At 29.3% G+C, this 27,443-nt stretch overlaps 2 protein-coding genes across 3 annotated transcripts; both read right to left on the reverse strand.

Annotated features, from left to right (window-relative positions):
* On the reverse strand, window positions 1–27,428 carry LOC111029875 (peroxidase-like). Of its 2 annotated transcripts, none has more exons than XM_022309100.1 (11): window positions 8,333–8,551; window positions 6,253–6,358; window positions 5,912–6,161; window positions 5,603–5,841; window positions 4,936–5,100; window positions 4,649–4,845; window positions 3,811–4,373; window positions 894–1,047; window positions 574–750; window positions 310–499; window positions 1–242 (listed from the first exon to the last, which is right to left on the reverse strand). In XM_022309100.1, the coding sequence occupies exons 1-11, from the start codon at window positions 8,333–8,335 to the stop codon at window positions 58–60; spliced, it is 2,229 nt and encodes a 742-aa protein (XP_022164792.1). In that variant the 5' UTR covers window positions 8,336–8,551; the 3' UTR covers window positions 1–57. The 2 variants fall into 2 exon arrangements, with proteins under 2 accessions (XP_022164792.1, XP_022164793.1); XM_022309101.1 differs by lacking the exon at window positions 8,333–8,551 and adding an exon at window positions 27,365–27,428 and having other exon boundaries at window positions 58–242.
* Window positions 16,771–18,088, reverse strand: LOC111029866. Its single transcript, XM_022309085.1, has 4 exons — window positions 17,883–18,088; window positions 17,494–17,786; window positions 16,868–17,040; window positions 16,771–16,794 (listed from the first exon to the last, which is right to left on the reverse strand). Exons 1-4 carry the CDS (start codon window positions 18,086–18,088, stop codon window positions 16,771–16,773), a joined length of 696 nt encoding a protein of 231 aa, XP_022164777.1.
* Window positions 27,429–27,443: the final 15 nt, after the last annotated feature.

Raw genomic sequence — 27,443 nt, forward strand, 5'->3', positions numbered from 1 at the left:
TGTTTCAATATTAATACATTATAAATGAATGCATCGATGTTTGGTATGATATTATTTTCAAAATGTATCGACCATTTCTGACCAGTGATTGATGTTGATTTTTGGAATCAATTTGGAACTACAAAGTTGCAAATCAGCCGCAGTTGGTTTCAAAAATACTTGTTTCTGCATTGATGTGATATTATTGCTGTTATCACAAAATACTCTGGCAAGCGTCACTTTTCTGATTTCTGTCAGTTGATCTGAAATTCGAAAATAAGATTAGTTAAAAATAATTTAATTTATTCAAAATATTTCAGATATACTAACATTTGTTGAATACATTTGGTAAATCGTAAAAATATCTGTCTGCGATTCTAGTCCTTATAAACTGTTCCTTGATAATACACCTCATCGTCGGGCCAACCATAGCGACGTCTTCGTGTTTCTCAAGCAATGCACCTACCAATAGCTCTATATTCTCCCAATGTTTGTATTGGGCCAACAATTTATCAGTTGACTGTATATAATAATATACAGGAATAATGTAATCAGTGTAAAATGATTTAATAATTCAAATACTTTCAAACTTACACCTTCCATCATGATCTGGGACAAATCTTGCTCATTTTTTATAGGTTTTAGTCCACAATATTCTCTGTATTTCGTATAAAATCGAATACCGTGATCGCGATTTCGTTGTACATCCAAGCTGAAAACGTCCATTCCAAATATATTATCTGGATGCACAGTGTATAAGTAATTTGTTATCTGAAAAAAACATACGAATCACTGATAATACAAAAAAAATTCAACATATAATATTGTCTATATTCTATAATATGGGCATTTTTATCATTTATGAGTTTAAAAGAGTCGTTCCATCATTTTGATTCTTTTTTTCAAAAACTCACCGTTTTAGTAAACAGCATATCGACTTTTTGTGTATTCTGCGTAGATAACCCTCTGACAAGTTGATCCATGTAATTCGTTAGTAATTCAATCGGTCGGTTGAAATGTTCCTTTAGGGAAAGACTACCGTTCATCACTCGATCTTCAGTGTATAAACTAAACAAAAAACATCCAAATAAATTATTCATTAGTGCATTTAATGATTCATTTTTCGTACAAGTACACATCAATATTCTAACAAATGTTTTCTTAACGATTTTGACATAATTAAATGTAATTCTGTATTATTTGATTTTTGTATAACTAATTAAATAATAATAATTAAATAACATATAATAATAATGATTTTTTAATTCGACCAAAATACGAAACGAATATTGTTGAATATCTAAAAAAATATATCACAATACATTCATAAATAAATAATTTTTTAAAAAAATATTTTATATTTTGTATGGTTTATTAAAAAACAATCACTTTGTGCTTTAACATGAAACCATACATCAAATGTTTGCTACAAATTAGGTATGCAAGTTTTGTATGCCATTTTCAGAATTTGCCAATTATTGATTTTCCGGAATCCTGGAAACAAATATGGCAATGCTATATATGGCACCAAAACTTTCTTAATTCAGCTCAAAATAGGTATCAACAGTTTGCTAGGTATTTGCTAAATTTATCAACGCTGTTTTTAGAATTGCTCCCAACTGATTTTTTTCGGAGTACCGGAATAAATGAAAATTATTTAGCAAGGGGACTTTGAATAAAAATATCTGGACATATGTATCTCAATTTCAATATTTAGATGTTTTGAATTGCCTGACTAACCTTTGATTAAGTGTTATATTGCAACATAAAATACAAAACAAAAATCTATAGGAAGGTTGGAAAATTAAGATTAGACTCCACTCTCTATTATTCATAAGCCTTCAGTCATAAGCTTTCAATTTTTAAACATGTATACTATAAAAAGATCATTTTTTATTCTTAACAATTATAAATAAAACATTATCGAAACTGGTTTCTAAAAAAACTGAATATTAATAATATTAATAATTTATAAAAAAAACAGTAAACACATATTTAAGAATAATAAATGCATAAATAAAACACAATAAATTACTGAATACTTTTTGTAATAATCATATTCATAAATTCAATAAATTCATTTATGAACTCATACCTAAGATTTTTTACAATCGTGTATTTATGATAAACTAACTTTATCATGAATGTATTGATATATATGGATTTAAGTGACATTCACGGTACTATTTTTAAAAATGTTTGAATTTTAAATATTGACAAAATTTAAAATTTACATGAAAATAACAATTTATTCTAACCTTTGATATTAATTGAAATTCTTGAAATTAATTCAAAAAATATTATTCCCCGAAACATAAAACAATTTACTGTTTAAAACGTTACTAACACGTACATAGAAGATTAATCAACTTTATAGTTTATGAACTGATACACAAAAATATGAGTAAACAGGATCTTTCATGCATAAATAGGTCGAACGAGAATCGAGCGGGCCGCGTGATTGTACATATTTAGGAATACACTGTCCATATTTACTCAATATTACACAGACGAACGAGTCTTATAATTGTATATAACTTAAGAAATACATTTTACATTTGGTTAAAACCATACAATTTAGCTAAATGGTATTGTTTATGTTAGACTGTTGGACTGTTTCGACTGTTGTCTCGGGAACCTACACATGACATCTTACCTAAGCATTATGGTACTCAACGTGTTAATGAAAATTCGTAAATACGTAAGTATCTCGCGGGGTTTGCAATCCACCACAGTTGGATTTCTTACATTACATGACAATAAACTGTTCACGTGATTACAAGCTTGTCCCACCGAAAACGCAGGACGGGATGTCTGCACTCTATCAGAATGAGATCGTACCTCGGCGGCCACCAGTTTTCGTCCTCAACGGTCAGACGCTTCCCAAGCCTAGTCAAATAACGATTCGGAATTCCGATTGTGTATGTCCTCGGCAAAACTATTGTTCTGTAGCAAAGTGGTGACTGGTGGCCAATGCTGCGCGTGTAGAAGTACTAAATTGTCCACGCGCGATCATATCGATTGAATGAAGTGTTCATTTCAGCTGTCGGTACCTACTATACTATTGACAAAAGCTCGTGAGCCCAGCACTGCGAAACGAAGCCATGCCCATGCGCAGGAGTAGGCTGCAGAGAAACGATCTCATTCTAAATAGAGTATATATTATATAGAATTGAACTTGTCCAGTCTGCCTCACTGACTGATCAATGTGGAGCCTAAACAATGATGATAGGCGGAGGCCTAAAATTTTCACACTGCCTTCAAGTGCTCGCTGGGGAGGATCATAAATTATCAAATTTATTATAGCGAGTAATATAAAACCAATTCTACAAAGCTGAAATCAAATAGAGTTGGCTCATTTGGCAAGCAACAAATTCTTTTCACGTGCATCACCGAACGGGACAACTACTTGTAAATACACAAGGGAAGCTTCAAACGCAACTTTTCTGGCAAAATTAATTTAACCTAATTCAAATATAACACATCCATTATGATAACCACTTGTAGACCCCTGATTTTTTTTTTATTGGTAGCAAATATGTTTTCTCATATAGATTTTCAACTACGTGTATTGTGACGAATATAATTTATAAATATAAATATCAAAAGTATTTAAACAAAAAGTTTGTAAGAAACTGCAGATAAAGTAACTGGATTCACAATGAGGGCTCACTAAATCAGTAAATTGGTACCTAAAAAACTAAAAATATTCGCTGAATATGGGATAACCGTACATACATTGAAACAATAATAAAACATTTTTGAGTGTAAACAACTAACTTACATACGATAATAATGATAATAATATTTCTTTAATATTCGTCTACATACTTAATCGATTCTGTAATCATAGAATTAGCGAACGGTAATATTGCAGTAGCGAAACTGTTGCTGACGCTCGGGTCAGAGGTTTCGTTGTACGCGTTACTGTAACCTTTAGTCAACAGTTCGAGCCCGTACTGCCTGGTGAAGTTTTCACCGAGCAGCGCCGGCAGCCATTCGGCGTAAGTGATGTGCTGTATGGACGCCGTTACAATTTTCCTGGCTTCTTGAAAAATGCGTTCGTCACTCCAGTGCGGGTTGACGTGGGACAACAATTTTGCCAACCGGTTGTGTTCCCTCATCCACAACGTGTGCATTACCGTCAGTTGGGGAAGCGTGTTTGCCCGAGGATCTCCAGCCCTATAGCAAGTGCCGCTGCCATACTGGCACGCATTCGATTCCGTGTCTTCCAGCGGCATATACCGTGGCTGTAGCGTGTCGCCCTGGCCTTTGTTATCGCACCCCATGTCCGTAAACAGTTGGCCGTCCGACTTGGTTCTCAATGACCACGTCCGTTTCGCCGACGAACCGTATACCATCGACCCATCTAAATAATGAGTAGCTTGATTCATCTGCGAAAAACCACCATGATAATGAGTTCCATATATTATTTTTATGGTCTTTTGGGAATTCAAAAGTCAGCTCTAGAAATAATGCTATTAAAATATGCACTATTCCAAATGCACATTGATTTTTTTATATTGATTCTTCTTTAAATGTTGATCATAAATTTAAAAAACAATAAATGAAATAACGGAAAGGGTAATTATTTAAATATTTTAGCTGTTAACATAAACATAAAATAATTTACGTTTGTCGTTATGGTATTATCTTATTTAGCTCTTACTTGTTCCCTGGGTCCAAAAGTACAGTCGGAACTCACCGCTGGAACCGAGCGCACGTAGTTCATGCACCGAAAGTCAAAAAATGGATCGCGATCTTTACTTCGATCGTCTATAACTATTTGCATGCACAATTCGTTTCTGTCTCGAGGAGATAATTCATAGTTGTGATTACAACAAATCACCGGTTTATTATTTTTTTCTGTGGATTTTTATATTCATATTATGTATGCATTAAAAAAATTATTAACATAATAAACTATCAGTATAAACTGTTATATATTAAACCTACTATGGCTAGAAATTGCTGTGTGAGATAGATCATGACCTACAAAGATCGTCCAGTACGCTATTGCCATAGTCTTTAAGTCATCTGGTGAGTTCTCGTCGTTGACAAGCGCAATGCTAAGCTTTCTAGCATTGGGAAGAGAACTCCTTCCACTACCATCCAAAATAGCTGTATGGACGATAAATAAAATCTTATCATAGGATCCACATTAAAATTAATTATATCAGTGAGTTAAAGAGTTGATACCGACTATAGTTCAAAAAAATCTAATCTTGAGGCAATTCAAAATTTAAAAATAGTCAAAATAATTTTACCATATTATGATTTATGGAAAATGCCGATATAAATATTTTTTAAGTGTATTCGGTTATGTGGTTGGCGGAAAAAATAATATTTTGTTTTTCACTTTTTTTTTTGAAACTAGGATTTTTTCATTTTAATCTCCCGAATGCGAATACTAAATAAGCTTTTGAACTCGAAAATATGTTGATGTCAAAAATAATGCCGAGCATTTTTACTGCCAAAAATGATATTTACACAAAAATAAGCTATACATCATTCATCATTGTAAATACAATACAATTCATTGCTAAGCTCAGAATCTTAATAACGTGTATGGTGTATACGTATATATGTTATCGGTGATATGTGTCATAAAAATAAATATTACTGTGAAAATTATCATAATAGCCATTTAACAGCAAACGATTATATGCAGTGGTTGCCTTCCCCGAATAAGAACGTTTCAAGTTGTTACAAGAACCGTCAGGACTACGATACTTTAGGTTCATCCCGATGCACGCAGTTTTGTTGTAATACATAGACAAACACTTCTCACCCAAAGACGTCTTGTCTAGTCTCACTTTCGATAAGTCTGTGGAACATTTTTTACTATGTTCACCTTCATGCCTAAAAAGTAATATAGTTTAGGCAAATTAATATTTTTTTTTATTTATTGAGATATTTTTTATGCTCGTACAAAAGGCATTTATCAGCAGATATAAACCGAGAAGCTCTAGAAATAATTTCAGCACTCCAATATACCGAATACCCGTCTTCGGAAAGCTGAGAATCTATAAATTGTCCATAGGTCGGGCTTCCATTTTCCACACCTGCAAGATGTAAGCCAAAAAACAAATTTGTACTTTTCACAGATCGGTCTATATAATATTCTAATTCATTGATTCCGAGATTCCGGTACCAGTTGTTTGAGTCAATCTTCAAACCATCTATAAGTACAAACCATTTAATCATTGCAAATTATAACCAATCTGTATAAAATAAATTAAAACTAAAGCTTAAATTATAATAAATTAACACCTTTGATAATGAACCTCTTATGACCTCTGCAACACGATGGCAAGAATACCAAAATACAAATCAACAGATGTAGTGATATCATTGAACTCATTCTGCTACTTATAAACTGTAATCATCAAAACAAAATGATTAATTATTAACTTTTACTGTTACTTCAAAAATTAACCCATTTAAAAAGTTGCAATACTAAATAACAGAAACAATTATCTACTCGTAATAAACTAATCACCAACATAACGACAGGTTTAATTAGTTAAAAGTTAACCATACCGACGGTCGTCATAAACCACTGTGCGGTGTCATGTGCATCACCACCAAAATATCACTTATTGAAAATAATCTTCATTCAATTTATTCAAGTTACAAATAACTCAGATAAAAATATCCTGCATACAAATTATCAAGACTGGTAATTAACAAGTTAAACATAAATAATTAAGTTAAAATGTTAATTGAATATCAACTAAGTTTGATAACTCGTTAATTTTTTTTGAAACTTATTTTCAACTTAAATTGTTACATTTTTAACATATTCAAGGCACTAACTTTAAACTGATTTATTAAAATGATGTACAATTTTTAATTGTATGATAATCAATACTTTACCAATAATTTATTCATAATTTTGATGTTTTATGAAATATTAGATGGGTATTATAGTTCACAGAAATGTTCAAGAATAATATAGGTACAGAAAACGTAGAATGATTCATTCGTGATTAATTATTTTTTAATATATAGTCGTATAATATACTCAAAGAGATTAGAGATATTACTTATATATGTCTATATTTTGTTGTGTAATCATATGCAGTCTTAAATTAGTAGGTACATCAAACACCACGAGTTATATGATAACGGCATTAGTGTATTATTATAAATTTACGAATTACGATTACCCTTTGTCCTAACTGGTGGGCCCGAAAAACAAAATAAGTAGGCTATTATTGTTCCCGCATATTATGCCGTTTACTATTTATTTAATTGTCATATTTCATGAACATAGTTCTTATTGGAACACTGGACATGTTATTATAATTTATATAAATGTATCAACAACCCTGCCCACATGCATGACCAAATTAAGGCTACAGAACACCGAAATTGAAACGATTTCCTAAGTCATCATTACAGTTGTAGATGTACCTACTTTTCTTACCCATAGGAGATTTAAAAATTTTTTCTAAAGATAATTTGATTCATCCATAAGTTTTTAACTTAACCAAGTTGTAAAAAAAGTTAGTTACCTTTTAAATTATCTTAACTTATTTTGTCGTAAACTGACTAAACTTAACGTGTTTAAAAAAATCGTTCATTTGCCAAGCCAGGCAAAATATCATGATTTATATTACATTTTAATTCAAATTATTAAATTTACTAGTAATTATTCATCATTTCATATTAAGGGCTTTTTATGTTCATGTATTGAATTAAATCTAATAAATTGTAATCGAAAATATTATTTTTATTTTTTTACAACTAAAGCATTTTGTGGCTGAGTATGAAAGGATTATTTTATCATTACTAATAAAAATAAATAACTACCCAAATCAAATACATTATATTATATAAAAATATAATACATGATACAATAACTATTAATTGATAATCTTCAATATAATTCAACAATAATGTTGAGTTTCTATAAGCATATATTAAATGATCATTTAGTATTGATTAAAATGCCTTAATACATTTTTGCTAGTTGAGAAAACTAGAAAAAGTAAAACAAGGGACAAGGGTTCTTATAAGCTGTTATTTGTAAGAAAAAAAAGAGTTCACAATTATGTTGTGTCATTTTTATGTTTTATACATTTTACTTGATACAATAGCCGTAAACACATTAGTATAAATATTGTGATATTATAAAATACATATTTTAATTCCCCATCAATTTTTTTAATACAAATTACGGTTTCTACCATTAGAAATAGAAAAATATAGTTTTAAAAATAATTAAAATGTATGTGGTAATATAAGTATAAATATATTTTAAAATTACTATACTGATTAGTACTTACATAATTTATATGTGATAACTTACGTAATTGGCGATGAATAATCGTTGGTATGTACTCACCATAAGTTGAAATGTTTTATCAAATGAATACAGAATAAATTCTTGTCCATTGACTACTATCGTGCGATTGAATTCGGATTGTATTGATTTTCGTTAAGCTCTAATCCAATAATTTGAGGTTACTTAACAACTCACGGTTATCGATGCGTTAACGAGCCATTACGGGGAGACGGTTCTGAGTACTTTTTAATACCTGACACATTTCTTTGTGTATTTTTTCGGGTGGTATCGGCGGCGCGCCGAATCGTACTCGGTGAATTGATGTATGTTTTCGTGAGAGTGGTTATTACTGGCGGGGCGCATATATAAGAACCCTCAGTTATGGAACGCAGTAAAGCCTCACACTATGTAGACTAACCAAATTCGTTCACTAGTGCACCCGTTCAGTTAGGATCCGTAAACACGCTGCCTTGACCGGGTAAACGACAATCCTATTGGGTTCACCCACTCCCCACTGCAGGTAAAAAGCACAACCAGTATATTTTCCAAACAAAACACTTTTAAATGAACAACGGAGCATCGTATTTTATATTTTAATACAGAATTTTTCTGTCTTTTTTGTATTATTATATGAACATTCTTTCGGTTCAATAATTCTATGATCATTATTATTGTAACACTAAATTTATATATTATAACAACAATTAATAATAGATTTGCACATGTATCATAGATAATATTTTCATAATATTGTTAATAATAATAAATAACCCATTATAATATTCCATCATTATTTTTTAAAGAAAATATGTAGAATTTAAGTATGTAAAATACAACAATTTAACATCGAATCATCTAGGTACTTACCTATCGATCTTGGTTTTAAAGTAAATTAATCTTGGAATATACAGGTACTTAGACTGTAACAGTGCTGAACATCAGCAAAAAAAATTAATTAATTTCAACTTTTAAATATAATTATTTTTTAATGATCCATCTACCTAGGTTTGTCGATCAAATGAAGACTCAAATTATCATCAAACCATTATCAAAATGATTATATTAAGTAGTAATTAATAATTAGTTTACTTTGTTTTGTTTCTTTTCCAAAAAAACACAGTACCTATCTATTTAAATGCAAGTAATCAATGTTATTTTTTACCGACCTATTGAACTGGTAATGCGTCAGACCGTTTTAAGTGTTTTTTGTTTAATGTCCAAATGTGTACAAAATATTGTGTATGTATAGGATTTAGAAATTGGAATTTGTCCTTGGAATCGTGCGAGGCAACGACCGGTTTTTGTCTCGGTATTTTTCATAGGCGTATGACAAGGAAACATGGAATTTATACATTTTTTTTTTTCTCAGAAAATTAACGGAGTGGTTCTACGGCATCATGGTGTGGTTATTATTTAATTTATTGTGTTCACATAGCAGCATGGATGAGCTGAAGAATATGTATTATACTAAAAAACAGTTTAAATAGCACAACTACTTAGAAAACGGATGAGGAATTTGTAGTATTCAAATTATGGTGTTCAATTATTTTATTTTTATTTTTACAATGGTTTTTCTTTACAGCTTTCAACAATATCATAATAAAGAATGTATACAGCGAATATATTAATATATATATATATATATATATATAATATGTATATACATTATAGTTGGTATACGTAGTATACGGAATTCATGTTTTTTATAAGCCCGTAAATACCTCAAAAGGAGCCAAAATATTTAAAAAATTTGAGCGGGATTATTTCACGTACCTACCTAGTACCTACAATTATATGGTTTAGTGTTACATCAAAAATCAAAATCAATTTTTTGAAAGCTATAAGAATTATTTTATTTGTGAAAACCCCAAAGTCTCAACTAGATTCATCTTCTTAGCAGAAAAATGGGTAAAGTAAAAAATCGATTTAAATTGATCAATATCAAAATAATATAAATTTGTGAATCTTAAAGTAGTAGTAGTTACATTTTACAATTCAACCTAGTGTAATGATATGCTCACACATCATTATAACAATTCTTTAAAATGTAACAGATAAATAAATAACGGCCAGACGGTCTCACGTAGAAATCGGAAATCTCCAGACCCAATAAGTTATTGTCACAGACATAAATAGTCTCCTTATATTATACGATCACGGACTAAGAAATCGACACATACGACATACTTATGTTTGTAAGTGTAAAGCGTGTGGCTTTCTTACATGCTACCAGAGAAAAGATAAGTATTTTTAAAAAAGGGTTCTTGTCACAGAAGAGAAATCTACATCTCGGATGCACAAAACAACCTTTTGATGAAGCCGTCTATCACTCTCTGGTTGGCAAAACCAGGTCGACCCTTCGTCAGTGCATGCACACCGCCAACAAAGTAACAAGTAACAACCTCTCTATACCAAATCCTACGAGCGACAAATGGAAGAGCAATAATCATTGTGTTTTAAAACGTCTACAGCTTAACCCAGAGACAGCTACGATTTAGGTAATATTGAGTAAAATAATTGTATGATTTTCAATTTGAACAAATATACTTTATTATATACTTATATTTTGTAGTGTTTATTTAACCAGCACTTAGTGTTACAAGTTTACAACATCAAACCTTACATCAAATGTTTGCTACAAATTTTAGTACAATTTTTGTATGCCATTTTTAGAATTTGCCATTTATTGGTTTTCCGGAATCCTGGAAACAAATATGGCAGTGCTATACATGGCACCAGAACTTTCTTAATTCAGCTCAAAATAGGTATCAACAGTTTGCTATGTATTTGCTAAATTTATCAACGCTGTTCTTAGAATTGCTCCCAACTGAAATTTTCCGGAGTACCGGAATAAATTACAATTATTTAGCACCGGCACTTTGACCAAATATCTGGACATCGGTATCGGATTAATGAATTATATTGCAACATGAAACATAAAACCCAAATTTAAAGGAAGTTTTCAAAATGACGATTACAATCCACGTTTTCTTATTCATAAGCCTTCAGTCGTATACTCGTATGAAATGAATACCCAGCTTTCAATAATCATTTGTCAGAACTTTTTAATGTTAGTCTATGAATACAAAAAATGATTATTACAAATGATTGTAATTGTAGTTGGCTTTTCACATACAAAGAACCAATTAGTTTTGAGAAATAATCAAATAAAGGGCACAAAATATTTATCTAAGTCAATGAATGTTTTTTTCAGAATTGTTGAAAATATCAATATATTTTGATTAAATTTAATTAAAACGTAATCATGTTTTTGACTACACATGAAATGTAGGTGAATATAAAATTTAAAGACAAAAAAAAATGTTAATATTGATTAGAACAAGTTATCAGGTCTTCCTGTTAACACTCTCTGTTTAACCTTGCCTGTATAATACTCAGTCCAAATGGGTTCCCCCATGCAATGACCAAATACACCGCTGTAACGATGTGTATAATGTTTTTCTACGAAATTTAATCTTCTCTTTAAAAAATCAAAAACTGTGGTCTGTGATATCTAGATAAGAATATTCTTTTACTTCTTGGTAATATACATGCAATGTTCAATTTATATGTGTTCAAAAAACTATTTTAAGAATTTGATCTACCTAATATTATCGTCAAAAATCAAAAATACTGAAATTATTAATGGTCTTAATTTTTAAACATGTACACTAATAGTATTTTTCTCATTATTTTTCTAAATTACATTTAGAAACATTACGATAAGTTATGTTTCGTTTTTTATTCTCAGCAATTATAAATAAAAAATTATCAAAAATAGTTTCTAAAAAAATGTATATTAATAATTTATTTATTTATAAATAAAAATCAATAAAACAAAAATAAGGATAACAAATGCAATTAATAAAAATAATTAATAAAATGTTGTAAAAATTTGAAAAATAATAAATAAATAAAAACATTTATTATTTAAAATGACAAATTAATATCATTAATAAAAAAGTAAATTAACTAATAAAGTGTGAAATGTTCCTCCCTACTTTACCCGGGCCACTTCAAACCTATGCCAATATTTCGCAACTTATTTGCAACTCTTTACCTTAACATCTATGCACATTGTTGTGCTGGCTAGTAAACATTTTCTTGTGCCTATCATTTTGAAGGTAGGTTATCATAGTTAATATCAAGAAATCAGAAGCCAAACGGGTTAACAACCTGAATTTTTAAAAGGTATTTATTTGTTATAATAATATAAAAGTATTTATTAAATAATTATGTTGAAATATATAGTTGTATTTTGAGTATTTTATGAATTGCAAAAATATGTTAACATTTGCCAAACATCGACTTGAAACAAAATATAATATTTCGTTATACATACATACAGTTATAGTTTCCATTTTTTTATTGCAGTCCTTTCGTTATCATTGTTGTCGTCCGTAATATACTTAATAAATAATCCGTCATAATGTTTTATTATTGACTTGATAAAATTAGATGTTTAATTGATGATAAAATAATAATAAATTATGCCTAATAATATTAATAATGATAATTTTTTTTTTAGAAATAGTTGATATTGGTTTACAGGAGAAATATTTTTTTTAGAAGAAGAAGAAAATATACAATCTACATCTAAGACATAATAAGTATATGTGCGATAAGGGAAACATCGACAATGAAACATCATTTTACATAAATTTGAAGAAAGAAGCCACCCACTGATGACACATTCGTCTAGGTTTATCGTACAGGAGAAATATAAATATTTTTAGTAGAAATTTGTATTTTTTTCGTTTATTTGTTATTATTCATTTCATTATTGCATACTATTTTATTATTTTTGGTATAAAACATGAATTTTGATAATTGTAAAGAAGGATATTTCGTATACTACAGACATTTCTGACCTATGTTAAAAATAAAATATACCTTAAGTTTATCACTATTTTCATCTAAAGCGACCATAGTAAGCGGTCACTGCTTTAGAATCCTATTTTGTCCACTTGAATCTCGTATGTATAATATTATAGCTTTACATTGTGCCTATGTTTTAACATCTTCATTTTAGTTAACCAAGACATACTAACTAAAATGTAGGCAATATATAACAATACTAAATGTTATTTCATACTACATACAAGTTTTCTTAATCAACCTAAATAATAGTTGTAACATTATGTCGATGAATTGCAACGATTAACAACATATTTTATGTATCCTGACTGAATTTATTCAACATGATATACATTTATATATTTTTATTGATACAATAGAGGCAACCACATTAATGTCAAAATTGAGATATAATTAGTTAAATATTTTAATTATCTATAGGTTTCTTTTTTTAAGGTTTCTGTCATTGGAATTGGAAATAAAAAAATATAGGTACCTACATTAAAAAATAACTTAAAAGTAGGTATGTGGTAAAATAAGTATAAAGTTGTTTTAAAACGATAGGCATCTACAACTGTACTGCTTAGTGGTTTATAATTTATAAGTGAGAACCTACTTAATTGCCGATAAATAAACGTTGGTACTCACCGCACCTTGAAATGTTCTGTTTAACGTATAGATTCTTGTCCATTGACTACTATTATGTGATTGAATTTGGATTGTATTTCAGTAGTAATTGTCTTTAAGAACTTATCCAATAATTGAAATTACTGAACAACTCAAGGTTATCGATGCTTTAAGAAGCCATTACAGAGAGACGAGTTTGAGTAACTTTTATTAACTGACAATACATCTTCGTGTTTTTTATCGGGTGGCAGCGGTGGCGCACCGTATTGTCGTCGTAAAACTGATGTCTGTGATCATGAGAGACACGGTTCCCACTATCGGGGTGCGTATTTACGAACACTCAGTCACGGAAAGCAGTGAAGAAGCACACTACGTAGGCTATCCAAATTCGGCCACTCGTGTAGCAACTAGCAACTCAGTAAGGGTCTGTAAACACGCTGACATGAACCGGGTGTACAACCATCCTACTAGGTTCACACCTGTCCCACAACAGGTAGCCAGCACAACCAGTCCATTTTCCAAAAAAAAAAAACACGTACAAAATAATGAACAACGAAGTCGTCATTCATATTTTAATACAGACATTTTCTGTATTTTTTTTTAACCATCTGAATATTCTTTCGTGTTCTAAAATTGTATGGTCAGTGTTATTGTAATACTAAATTTATAAATTAAAACAACAACCGCGTATTTATAATAGATTTACACATATCCTATAGATAATATTTTCATAATTTTTTTTAATTTCCAAAATAAAATATACTTTAACTAATTGAACATAATAAATAACCGACTAAAATATTCAATCATTATTTTTTTAAGACACTAAGTAGATTTTAAGTATATAAATTACAATTTAACGTCTATTCGTCTTATAAATACCTGCCTTTCTATATTGGTTTTAAAGTAAACGAATTTAGGAATACATACTCAGACTGCTACAATGCTACACTTCTAATTATATTTATTATTTTAATTTCTAATGATCCATTTAAAACAATTTTTTTTCATTGGGAATTCTCAAATATTTCTATTTGTTTTTTGTATTTATATGTTATGCATGATAAGTATATTAAAAAACATTAGTATCTGTTTCAATATAATATTGTTAATCTACCGTTCACGAATGCGAGCAGTACATTTGTAAGTCTAGTCTAGACTGTCTAGTCTTCTTTACGATGCGTTAGTTATCATAAGACTATAAAAGTAAGTATCTACCTAGTTTTGTAGATCTAATGAAGACTCATATTATCAAATGCGTTTTATTAAATAACAAAAAGTAATAATTAATTTGCTAGGTTTTTATCTTTTCTAATAATATACTGTAACTAAAAGCAAGACGTTATCAATGTTATTATACCAACGGGCGCATGTAAATTCCACCCAAAATGAACTACAGGTAAAATAAGGTACATGTAAATTCCGCCCAAAAACAATACAGGTAAAGAAACATACATGCAAATTCCGCCCGAAAAAATTGGATACCCTGAGTGCGTCCCGTTTTTAATTTTTACATTTTTCATAGCCCGAGTGCGTCCGCCGTCTTATCGACAAATTATAATGAATAGCCCGAGTGCGTCCTCGGTTCACAGCTGCTATAGGTATCTATTTAAGATATTTTAACACTAGAAACGGTGGGAAAATAATTTTAATTAATCTATTTGGTTTACAATTATTAAATCAAGTAGATGTAGAAAACTGTATTATTGAAGATTTTATACCTATAATGCCAAAACATAAAAAATTTAACGAATTTATGGATTATATAACAGAAAATTATATAGATTCTGGAGCAAAATTTCCTACTTCCATATAGGCCGAAATGAATAGTAGTTCTGAAAGGACAACAAATGCTTGTGAAAGCTTTCATTCCAAGTACAACTCGTTATTTTATACACATCACCCAGACATATACACATTTTTGGAAATATTAAAAAAATTCAAATCGATACTAAAATAGCAATCCAAACGACCACACAAGCAACAAAAAACCAAAACAAAGTACGTGCAAGAAAATATTATATATCGAAGACAATATAAAACAATTTAATAATAATGAAATATCAAGATTCGGTTTTGTCAAAAGAATGGCATTTAAACACCACACTATATAAATATATAATAAGAACCAAAAACGTTTTAATAAATTGTACGCTCGTTAGTAAGCTAGTTCTAATAATAATAATAATAATAAAAATAATATTTTTGGGGTGTAAGGCAGTTCACCTCCTCGTGGTGCACCCCGGGTAATTTTAAATGAACTGGACGCATTCGGGCTATGTAAAAAATATGACCTTTTTTCTTGGGACGCACTCGGAAGATACCTTATTATGGACGCAATAGGAACATTAAAAAAAGGTCATTTAGGGACGCACTCGGGAAACTCCCCGAAAAAATGTATTACTGTTAATAAACAAATTTCTGAATGTGTCTTATATTAATCATATTATTACTGACATAACATAGATTAAACATTATAACTAAGAAGTGGGTATTTAAATAAATATATATTTCACATATTAAGTCAATAATTACAACATAAATCATATATAATCGTAAGAATAGTAATAATTATAAAAGTAAATATAACAATCATAATACTATAGTAAAATTAAATCATAATCAATAATTAGCACAATATATATAAAAGTATTAAAAATCGTAAAATAGTAAAAATAATAATAATAAATACGAGTCAAAATAAAATCATCATCAATAATTAGCACATATTATTATAAATCGTGTATATAAAATAGCATATAAAATTGTTAAAAATTGTTAAAATAGTAATAATTATAATAACAAATACGAGTCAAAATATCACTTCCATACTATTTTTTTTTTTTTTGTTAAAATCCCCAAAATAATGAGCCACGTTTTCTACATAATCATCTATAGATATTTCATTATTTTTATATTTTCTAATTATATTTTACATGTATATATTTTTTTTTTTTGATTTTGAATTTCTATATTTATGTGGTTCATTTAAACTATTTTTTTAATGTAATTTTCTAATTGAATTTGCTTAAGTTTGTCTAAAAATATAAAAATATGAGGATGATTAGAATTAAAACTTTTATTAAATTTGGAATGAAACGACTCACAAACATTAGTTGTTCTGTTCAAATCTGCTGTAGCAGCAGACCATATATTTGGAGGAAAAGCAGCGTCATTACTTATATAATTATTTAATAAATAATCAGAAAATTGTGCTAATCTATGATCATTTGGCTTAGAACTCATTAAAAATACTTCAAAGTAATCAAAAACCATCTCGGGCTCTAAAAAAACTATTCCATAACATTTAATTATCCAATTTCTAATAGTCGAGTCTTCGGTTTTATATTCTACACTTAATCCTATTGTTTGAACATACCTATACCACGATTGAAATAAATGAAAACGACAACCATAAATTTGAATATTCGACCAGATCGATTTGCATGCGTTGTGTATAGCTTTTTCGAAGTCAATAACCACATACTTTGGCTCAAATAAGTAATTATCATGAATACAAAGATTAACTATTAATTTAAAACATTGCAAATAAATATTTTGAGTTTTTGCTTTTAATAAAAAAAAAACTAAAGGTATATAATGACCATTAAAATAGCCATGTATAGTAAATAGTAGCAAAAAAAATTTAGAACTATATTCAAATGTACCATCCATGTAAACCCATTCTGCTGTTGATAACATTTTTAGATTTGTTTTGCACACAAAAATTATAATACCATTTACTTTGTCATTACTAAGAATAAAATTTTTATCGCGATTGGTTACCACCTGTATATCATCCAGCATATCTTGAACTTCTTCCCCCGATTTTGGCAAAGGAGGGAATTTCTTTTGCTTAGCATTGTAAATATTTCGCTTGATATTATGCAAGTCACTTACTTGCAATGCTTCAGATCGAGGAATGCTTTTAATGGCAGTACACACTATTTTACTAGGTTTCTCATTACTATCTTCAACAGCTTTACGTTTTGCTGATACTGACACAATTTGCCGTTGTATATTTTGATCACTAAAAACACAATTATAATTTCAGGTTTTAAAAAATTAATAATTTTAAAATATATTATTTAATTTAGTTGTATATTATGTATAATATTGTACTTGCCTATTTGCCCTATGTTTATCATGATCAAAATTTTGTTCAGCAATGTTCGTAGTTTCACCAAAGGTTTTCACAAAAGCTTTGCAAGTTTTGATTATACATCGCCATTTTGTTAATCCAGAAGCCAAAGGTCTATTTACTTTAGAAAATTTAAAATTGTCTAATACTAAAAGTATATTTCCAAGTTCTGATTCGATAAATTGAGCCATTATAGCGTAGGTACTAGGTATAAGAGTATAAGACTTTAGGACGTGTACGGTGTACTGAACACAATTTATAATATTTCTATCTGAAATTTCCAATAATTATTAGATCCACAATATTGCAGTCAAAGCTGATAAGATATGACATGATTCATGATATCGTTTGAGATACTATTGTTCAAACATTTTGTGACTTCCCAATACTATAAGCTATAACACTCGCCGCGTCGCGAAAAGTACGGTCGCGTCGTACAGTCACGGAACGCTTAGTTTAAAAATATTTATTTTTCCGGGCGGAACTATTTTTGTACCTGTATATTTTTTCAGGCTGAATTTACATGTACCTTTTTTACTTGGATATTTTTCCGGGCGGAATTTACCATAGACCTTGTTTTTACCTGTTCATTTCGGGCGGAATTTACAATCTCCCAGGGCGTAACTGTTTTCCGCCAAAATGACCCTCGCCCGTTATCACCGTGGCCACTTTCCGCCAAAGGTTATATTTCGATTTCCGCCAAAAAAAAAATTATTTTTGAACCCCTGAAACCTAACCCCTTGAACTGAAACCGTCAAATAGTAATGATCACGATGTACGCGCATCACCTTGTATCACACACGCACCTCACCTCAGTTTATAGATCATAAACTTTTATCTATATATTATCTTACCATTACTATTCCCCTATATATAGTGTACCCACTACCCAGTGTGTTTCCCAACGCATACGCTATTATAATTGTACTTAAAAACAGCATAAGTATTAATTGTTATGATTATAAACGTCATACTAGTTTGTCGTCCAAATAATACATTGTTATAAAAATTAAAATTATATAAAATATATAATAATAGCACGTACCTACATCGTAATCGTCACTATTTGATGGTTTCAGTTCAGGGGTTCTCAAAAATAATTTGTAAATTTTTTTGGCGGAAATCGGAATATAACCTTTGGCGGAAAACGGCCATGGTGATAACGAGCGAGGGTCATTTTGGCGGAAAACGGAAACCCCCATCTCCCATACCAACGCATTGGACTAGGAATGCGTCGAGACGTTTTTTGTGGTTCTATAATAATGTACAAGTGTGTACATAGTATTTTATATGTGAGTCCTATATCGACGGATTTTTGAAATTGGAATTCGGCCTCAAGGGCTTTTTTCCTCGGTAATTTTGATAGAAGGGTGTGTGACAACGAGACACCGAATTTTGTATTATGTATTAGTATCGGAAATCAGTAATTTAGTGGCGGGGCATGGTGGGGTGGTGAAGGACAAACCAGAGGAGTGTCGCTCTCAGTCCCCCACTCAGCGCGTGCACACACGTCTGTTTACTCCGTTACTCGTCTCGACGGCGCCGCCAGTCCGACCGGTTGAGTTAGCGATATCCTGATGTCACCGACCCATCGACGGTGGAGGTGACGATGACCGCGACCATAGTATACTACGTGTGTATAGTTTGTCCCGAAAAAATACACCATACAACATATTATCACGTGTACCTATATATGTGCCGCTTCATTCGTCAACGTGATCTACTGCTATCCCAGTGTAACAGGCGAATCATACACCCAGATATTTATACCCCGTTGGTACGATTTCCCTAGGTTAATAGTACTCCCGGTACAAATTTCCCAGGATATTAATACCTCTCTATAATTATATACCGGGGATACAAATATTCTAGGATAATAATACTTCCACGGGGGTATGAAAAACCTAGGAAATTTATACCCCTGGTTTAATTTTCCTAGGATATTTATACCTCCCAAAATTTCTTACCAGGGGGTACGGATATCCTAGGCTTTCTATACCTTCGGTATGGTAATCCTAGGATATCTTTATAAATTTAATACCCGGTAATATATTTCTAGTAAATTCATACCCACAGTACAATATATTCAGAATTTTAAACTGGGAGGTACTAAAATCCTAGGAAAATTGTGCCAATGATAATATTTAAATCAATAGTTTTAACGTTTAATTTTTTGAAGAATTAAAAATGGGACGACAATGTCGAAAATACAAAATATGTATTATCATAACAAATAGAAATATAGATTACTTGTTATTAAATATAATTATTATTCAATTATTGTTATATCTAAAAAGCATGTTTATGATTCGATTTGCATATTTAAAAAAAAACAAAAAATGTTTACATGTATTCTCCACTCCTAATTATTAGTAATTAGTAATTACCGTGTGGCGTATAACGAAATAGAATGCATTAAAATTATTATTTACTATAATATGTATATAAACATTATAAACATAAGATGTTATGACCCCTGATGTTTTTTTACTTATAACTTAGAACACTGTATATTATGTATAGATGAGTTCATATTTATATTTAATTGTTTTTAACTATTACAAGTTGTTTTTTATATAAAATCAATAGTTAAGCATAAGTCATATTCAGATATAAAATTATTTACATTTGAAAATATTCATTGAATAAATAGATCGCAAAAATGTTTCTTACTGATTGAGTATCCGCATACAAAATTGTCTAAATTGGCTATAGTAATTTATAAATTATTAATAACTTATTAGGAGTTCAGTATAAGACAAGTACATGTGTTCATATTTATATTTAATATTTTTTCTCAGCTTTTTTTCCGCCCATCTATAATTACACCACGCATTTATTTTATCTATGCTGCAAACGTTTGGCAACATATTCACGATTATCTCTGCACCATAAAAAAATACACTTCATTATTTAATATTAGAACTAGCTGGGATTTAATTAATTGTATTCAACAAATGCATCATGTATCATTGCCCACAGGACCCAAATTAATGCTCATTAGTCATTACACTCAAAGTGCATCCCTGTACTACTCTATGCAGCAGAAGTTTACGCGTTACATTTATGCTGCTTCTTTAAACATAAATGTGAACACATTTGCCTATAATCTACACCTAATTAGTAATTAATAATTCATAAATTATTATAATAGCCAATTTAGACAATTTTATATGCGGATACTCAATTAATAAGAAGTATTTTTTCTACCCATTTATTCAATGAAAAATTTCAAATATAAATAATTTCATATCGAATAGTGAATATGGCTTATGCTTAACTATTAATTACATATAAAAAAACAGCTTGTAATAGTAAAAATTTTTTTTTATTTTAAATATTATATTTGGTTATAGGTAGACGCCACAAGGTAATAGGTAACTATAATTAGGAGTAAAGAATATAATATGTATTCAAATTTATATTTAATTTTTTTACTGGGCTTTTTTTCCCGGAGATTTTTATTCCGAATACCAATAAAAGATTGTTTATATCAATCATATCAGTATTAAAATATATCAGAAACACATGTATATGGTATTCTTTGGTCATAACGTTCGAAATATCAAATGTTTGTCTCCTTTATAAGAATCGTTTATTTCGTTAAACAATAATATTAATAATTTAAGTTAAACATACCGTGCGTAATACGTATATTATAATAGTTTATTCGATTTACTGAGCAATTAAAAAGAAAGAGAAGAATAAAAAATTGATTCAGGTTATCAATAGATTATAACATGGGAAGGACTGTGCTAGTTAGGTTACTAAATAGTACATTTTAGTTGATCTCTGATTTTATTGTACCTACGTCCTACATGAAAAATCAACTATTTTTACTCATAATTTTAGATTCTGAGTGGAGAGATGAATGTATTGATTTTACAATGTTGTGTGTTTTTTTGTTAATTTATTTTTTATTTTTTGTTTTTGTGTCTTACGGCTTGGGGCACTAAAAGTGCTTCGATTTTCTTCAACAGCAACTTTTCTGGTAGGAAAGTGAATCTAGCTGATGCATTGAGGAAGTCAAAATATAAAATTCTCAATAGTTTTCAAAAGCGACAGGCAACCAAACAAAATATTAAGGGAAAATGGAATTTGTACGCAAAACCAGTTTTCGAAAATATCTATTTTGTTATTTAGTGTAACTCTAAAAAAACGGCTATAGATACATAAAATGTTCATTGAATGTTTGTGTTAGTATTTTCTATAAACCATAAAATCTTCAAAATATTTTGACTTATGTTCAATTATTTAAAGGCATTTGAAATTTTCGATTATTCTTCACAATAATGTTTTATGAGCGCCTGAATTTCAAATTTTAATAAAATACGTAAGACTCAATTTATCTTAGGTTAGAAATTCATTTACATATTTTTTTTTCTTATCCAAGATTTAAAAATGTAATACAAGATTTCTTATTGGTTTGTCTACCTTAATAAAAAAAAAAATTTCTACCGAAAAGTCAAATCAAATTTTTATGAGCGTTTGAAAATGAATATTCATTCGATTTTTCTTATAGTGATTTTTTTATTTTATTGTAATTAAAAAATGAATTACTGTAGACATTAGAAATGCACACAATATGTTAATTTCATCAGTTCATATACTTGATAAAATTTTCAAAATTTTTTTTACATGTTTTATGCTGTCGAAGGATATTTGCAATTTTCATTTTTTTTTTGTTTCTTTGTTTTTATAAATTTCAATAAAATTGTATTGGTTGGGTCCAAAATGCTTGAAAATTTAAAACAAGACCCTGATATTATGTTACAATATCAATTTAAAAATATCTGTACCTAACCTAAAAATACATACACATCTTTTTTTATAGCTATTTTAAGTTCAAATTTACCCGAAATCGCATATTAACATAAAAAATAACAATCTTAGTCATTTTATTGTAGTTCGGTTACTAATTTTACATACATATTTATAGTATTTTTTCAGCATCTCTGATAATTTAAGATCAATATTATGAATAATATTAATTAAATGTGCCCTCTACCGTATTAATAATAAGTAATAACAAAATAAAATGTTCTAGACTGATATACCATCTCCGCTCAAAATTGCTTTTTATTTACAATGATATTATATCACTGAATTTAAATTTAATACCATCCATTACAGCGACTCTCTAGACACCTATAATTTACAGCAAAGTGATATCCACTTTCCTACGTTTTTATCATAGAACTTTTAAAATGTTACAAATTATTATTATTATTATTATTATTTTTATATATTATCATAATTTTTTTTTTTAATTGACCTTAATTTATTTATTTGTAAACATTCTTTGCCATTAGCTGGTATATTTAACCTCAACTATATGTTTTTAATACTATGACATAGTATTATAATTTGTAATCCACGGAGCATAAAAACAAAAAACAATAAGATAATAGGTACCCTTAAAAGAGGTAAAATTATCTACTGTAAAAATGTATTCATTGATATTGTCTTTAAAAGTAATTAATTTTATTAGTTAAAAATACATAATTTACGAATTTACTAATCAAAGAAAATATGTTTATAAATAGGTGCCAGTTCTGTTGTACCCAATTTGGTGTCGATCGGGTCGCGGTAATGGATTTTAAATTTTAATTCCATGTATTATAAAATACGAAAAATGATTTTAAGCAAAAATGATCTATCAGTCTATAATCTATATCAAGAATATTTCAAGATATATTTTTGATATCGGTATTAAAGTAACTTATTTTAATATTTCAATATTACGGTGGGTTGATTTTTTTTTTTTTAACTACCTATGGCATCTTTATTTAAAAGACCGAAAGTCTTTATAAATACAATACATTATGGGTAGTACAATAAGATAATATTATAAGTAAGTGACAGTGCTATACTGCTATGACAACAATGAATTACTTTAACATATATATTATACATGAACATGTTTGGGGTTGTACCTCCAGTGAGATAGCCTCTTAGAAAAGGGGCTATCTCTCCTTGCCGAAAAATTGAAATTATTATATTAATCAATATTTAATTATTATAATAGTGTCAAATTGAATAATATTTCTATATACAAATATATAATATGTATAATTTGTAGGGGGGGGGAGGTATAAGATTCCTAGGTTATAATAGTACCCCAAGTATACAATTAGGTTTTTCATATCCCCATGGAGGTATAATTATCCTAAGATATTTGTACCCCCGGTATAAAGTTTTGGGGGGTATGAATATCCTGGGGTATTGTTTTCCTGCCACATTGGTCATATAGGTTAGGAATATTGCAAAGTGTATCCCTTCATCTTTTGAATGGGTCTTTAATATATATATTATATATATAACTATAATTATAATTGTTATTATATATTATTATGGTACACGCCTTGTCCTTCGTGTTTGTATTAAATTTTCTTTAGTGTTACACCGGTAACCTCAGGCTCGATATATATAGAGTACAAAACTACAAACGCACCCAAAAGTTGCTTTTAGTTTTAGATGTAACATGTAACATTAAAAACCTAGCCATTTGTGTAAAGTGTATACAAACTATACGCCTTCAAGCCAGAAAAAATAATTCAGATACTGACAGTGTTTTGTTATTGTTCTTAAAAATCAAATTATATTTGAAACTCGTAATCGAACTTAACTTTGCATCGATCTCTGAAACATTTTTTTATTTTTATCAAATCTCATATACGAGAGTAAATATATTTTTTTAAATTTGCGGTTTTGATAGAAAATAATAGTAATGTTCGATATTGATAAAACCTATGCAATACTTCGTTTATAGATATGTTCAAACGTCTTTAAAAATTTTAAATTGAACTTTAAAAATTAGGTGAGTGTTGAAATCGTTATCAGGCGTTTCGATAATCCTGTGATGTTCGAAGAGCCGCTCTTGACACTGGACAATATTAATATTTGACATAACTAAGAAAACATATTTGAGGAATTTGTAGTATTTAAAAGTCTATCATGGTGTCTAATTATTTTTACTTTTATTTTTTTACATTATGTATGCCTTATTACGGTTTTTAATGATGAATATATACAGACAATATATTAATAGATACATACTACGAGTATATCAACATAATTGAAATACTTATGAAGTTATAAATTATATTATAATTACCTAAACGTTACAATTACAATTTCTTAATTGCTATTAAGGAGAAAATAATAAATAAAATAAGTGCAACAAATGTATACGCTTACCAACTCTGATACCTTTTAAGTATCTTAAAAGTATAATATGCTATAAAATCCAAACCCTTGTAATGTGTAATACATAATATGAATGAATTTTTGTGGTAGTACCTACCTAAGGTACAAATAAACAGATTTATGGGACAAAGGAAGATATAAGCCCTAAACACCCCTCCCCCCTACCCTTTGGACAAGTGTGTATATATCACATGATGTAGAAAACATTATTTTGTTCATGGATACTGAATAGATTCCTTTCCCCAACGTCGTTTGGATTAACGAGACCCTATTGTATTACTTAAATAGTATTATTTTATTGTTGATACAAGTGTTCAGTAAAAAAAAATAAAAAATAAAAATTTTGTATTAATCAAAAGTAATTTAATGAATATATATTTTTTTTTTTTGAATAACAGTATATTAAAATCAAATTATGGCAATTTTCTGATACAACTCTTCAGATACAATAATTGTATAAACTATTTAGTTATAATGGTCTAAATTTATTTATCGATATTGGGTTAAAGTCAAATAATAAGCATCTATTATTTTAAAATTTAATAGTACGTTTTACCCGCATGTGTTGTATTTTCGTCATATTTATTTCTAAATTAAGACAAAATAAGAGCATCGATCGATGAAAAATAGTTGAAAAACTCAAATGTCGTAAAATGTTAAGCCTCAAACGCTCACAATTTTTTTTTTTTTGTAAAAAGTAGAAAAACTTATTAGAAGTCTTGTATTAAAATTTAAAAATTTAAGTTTCAAAGTTTTTATGCATTTTTAACTTAAAATTTTATTCTAGAAAATGTATGCGATTTTGATAAATTTTGTCAAAATTCTAATTTTGATTTAGTGAAAAAAAAATATTTTTGATATTTTTTAGTTGGTATATGAACAAGTTATCAGGGACCTTGTATTACATTTCAAACTTACGGAGTGAAAAAATTTTTATTGACATTTATAGAAAAAGAAATTTGATTATTTCAAGTGTGAAGTGTTCATAAATAACTCAAGGAGAGTCGAAATATTTTGAAAATAGTAAATATTATAAATATAATCTAATAATATTATAATATTATAATATATTAATAATTATATATTATGTAATATTATAATTATACATTACATATTTTTTTTATTATAATTTAACTTGGAAAATGGTCATAAAAATTAAAAACATTTGAAGAAAATTTAATGTATACCCAACTATGATTATTTGTTTTTGATTTACTACATAAAAACAAAATCAATTTGGTAATGAACTTGCCTTACGAGAAAATATCAGTTTTTCCCTAAATTTTTACCTATAACCTTTCCTCGTTGGGGGGGGGGGTGAATTTTTTTTTAATAAATGACAAAAAAACACAACATTCATGCATTCATGGCTCCACTCAGAATCTAAAAACTCTCAGGGGAGACTATCGCCATTATCCCTCCTTTAATTACACATCTCTAGTTCGTACTAGGATTTAGGAAGTAGATAGTTACGTTGTGTAGCCACTCAATAGTACAGAGTACAGACTGGCATCAACAACTATCAAGACTTAAGAGACAAGAGTCCGATATATCTATAGGCTCATCGCTCATGTAGCCACACCTTAGAACATATAATGATCATTAATCATCATCATACACTATGCTATATGGATTACGCACATGCCCATTTTACACGTGTAAACAATTTGATGCACGTCAAAAGAGACACGAGTCTATGTATGAGACGCGCCATTTACGCATGTGTATCGCAACCGTCCGGCTGCTTACGCAGTTACGCAGTCGGATAGCCTACTGCCTACAGCATTAGATTTATCATCTACAATCATGGTGAACAGTAAGTTATTTATTACTCTGCGACCTATGTACGTGTCGATAGTATGTCGCACTCTGCCGTCAGTACGTCACAATAGTCTTTTTCGCAATAATGACCAGGGGATAAGATTATCAGTCCATTTCTATGGTGTAACTTCTTGAACGCTCGATTTTTAACTGTTAATAATATTATTTACCGATATCATCAAATTCTTGCCTTGAATAATTGTTGTATGCGTTTGCATATGATTCCGGCCTACTCATTAAAAAATAATTATGGGTCCTGGGTTTATTCGTATTCGTAGACATAATTTAATATCTTTATAATTATATTTTAATTGCCTACACCGCAGTTAGTACTTATTATTTACATTAAAATGGTATCGAACAATCGAACCATTGCCCTACGAGGCTACTGCGACTACGGACTACTATATTGTATACAGACATACAGTATACTATACCCGTACGAACGCATAGACGTCTATTCTGTAAGCAGTGCGGTATCGCTCGCCAGACGACACATCAGCTTCTTATCAACCG

Source organism: Myzus persicae, unplaced genomic scaffold (assembly GCF_001856785.1).
Source record: "Myzus persicae strain clone G006 unplaced genomic scaffold, MPER_G0061.0, whole genome shotgun sequence".
In the NCBI taxonomy this organism is placed as follows: domain Eukaryota; kingdom Metazoa; phylum Arthropoda; class Insecta; order Hemiptera; family Aphididae; genus Myzus; species Myzus persicae.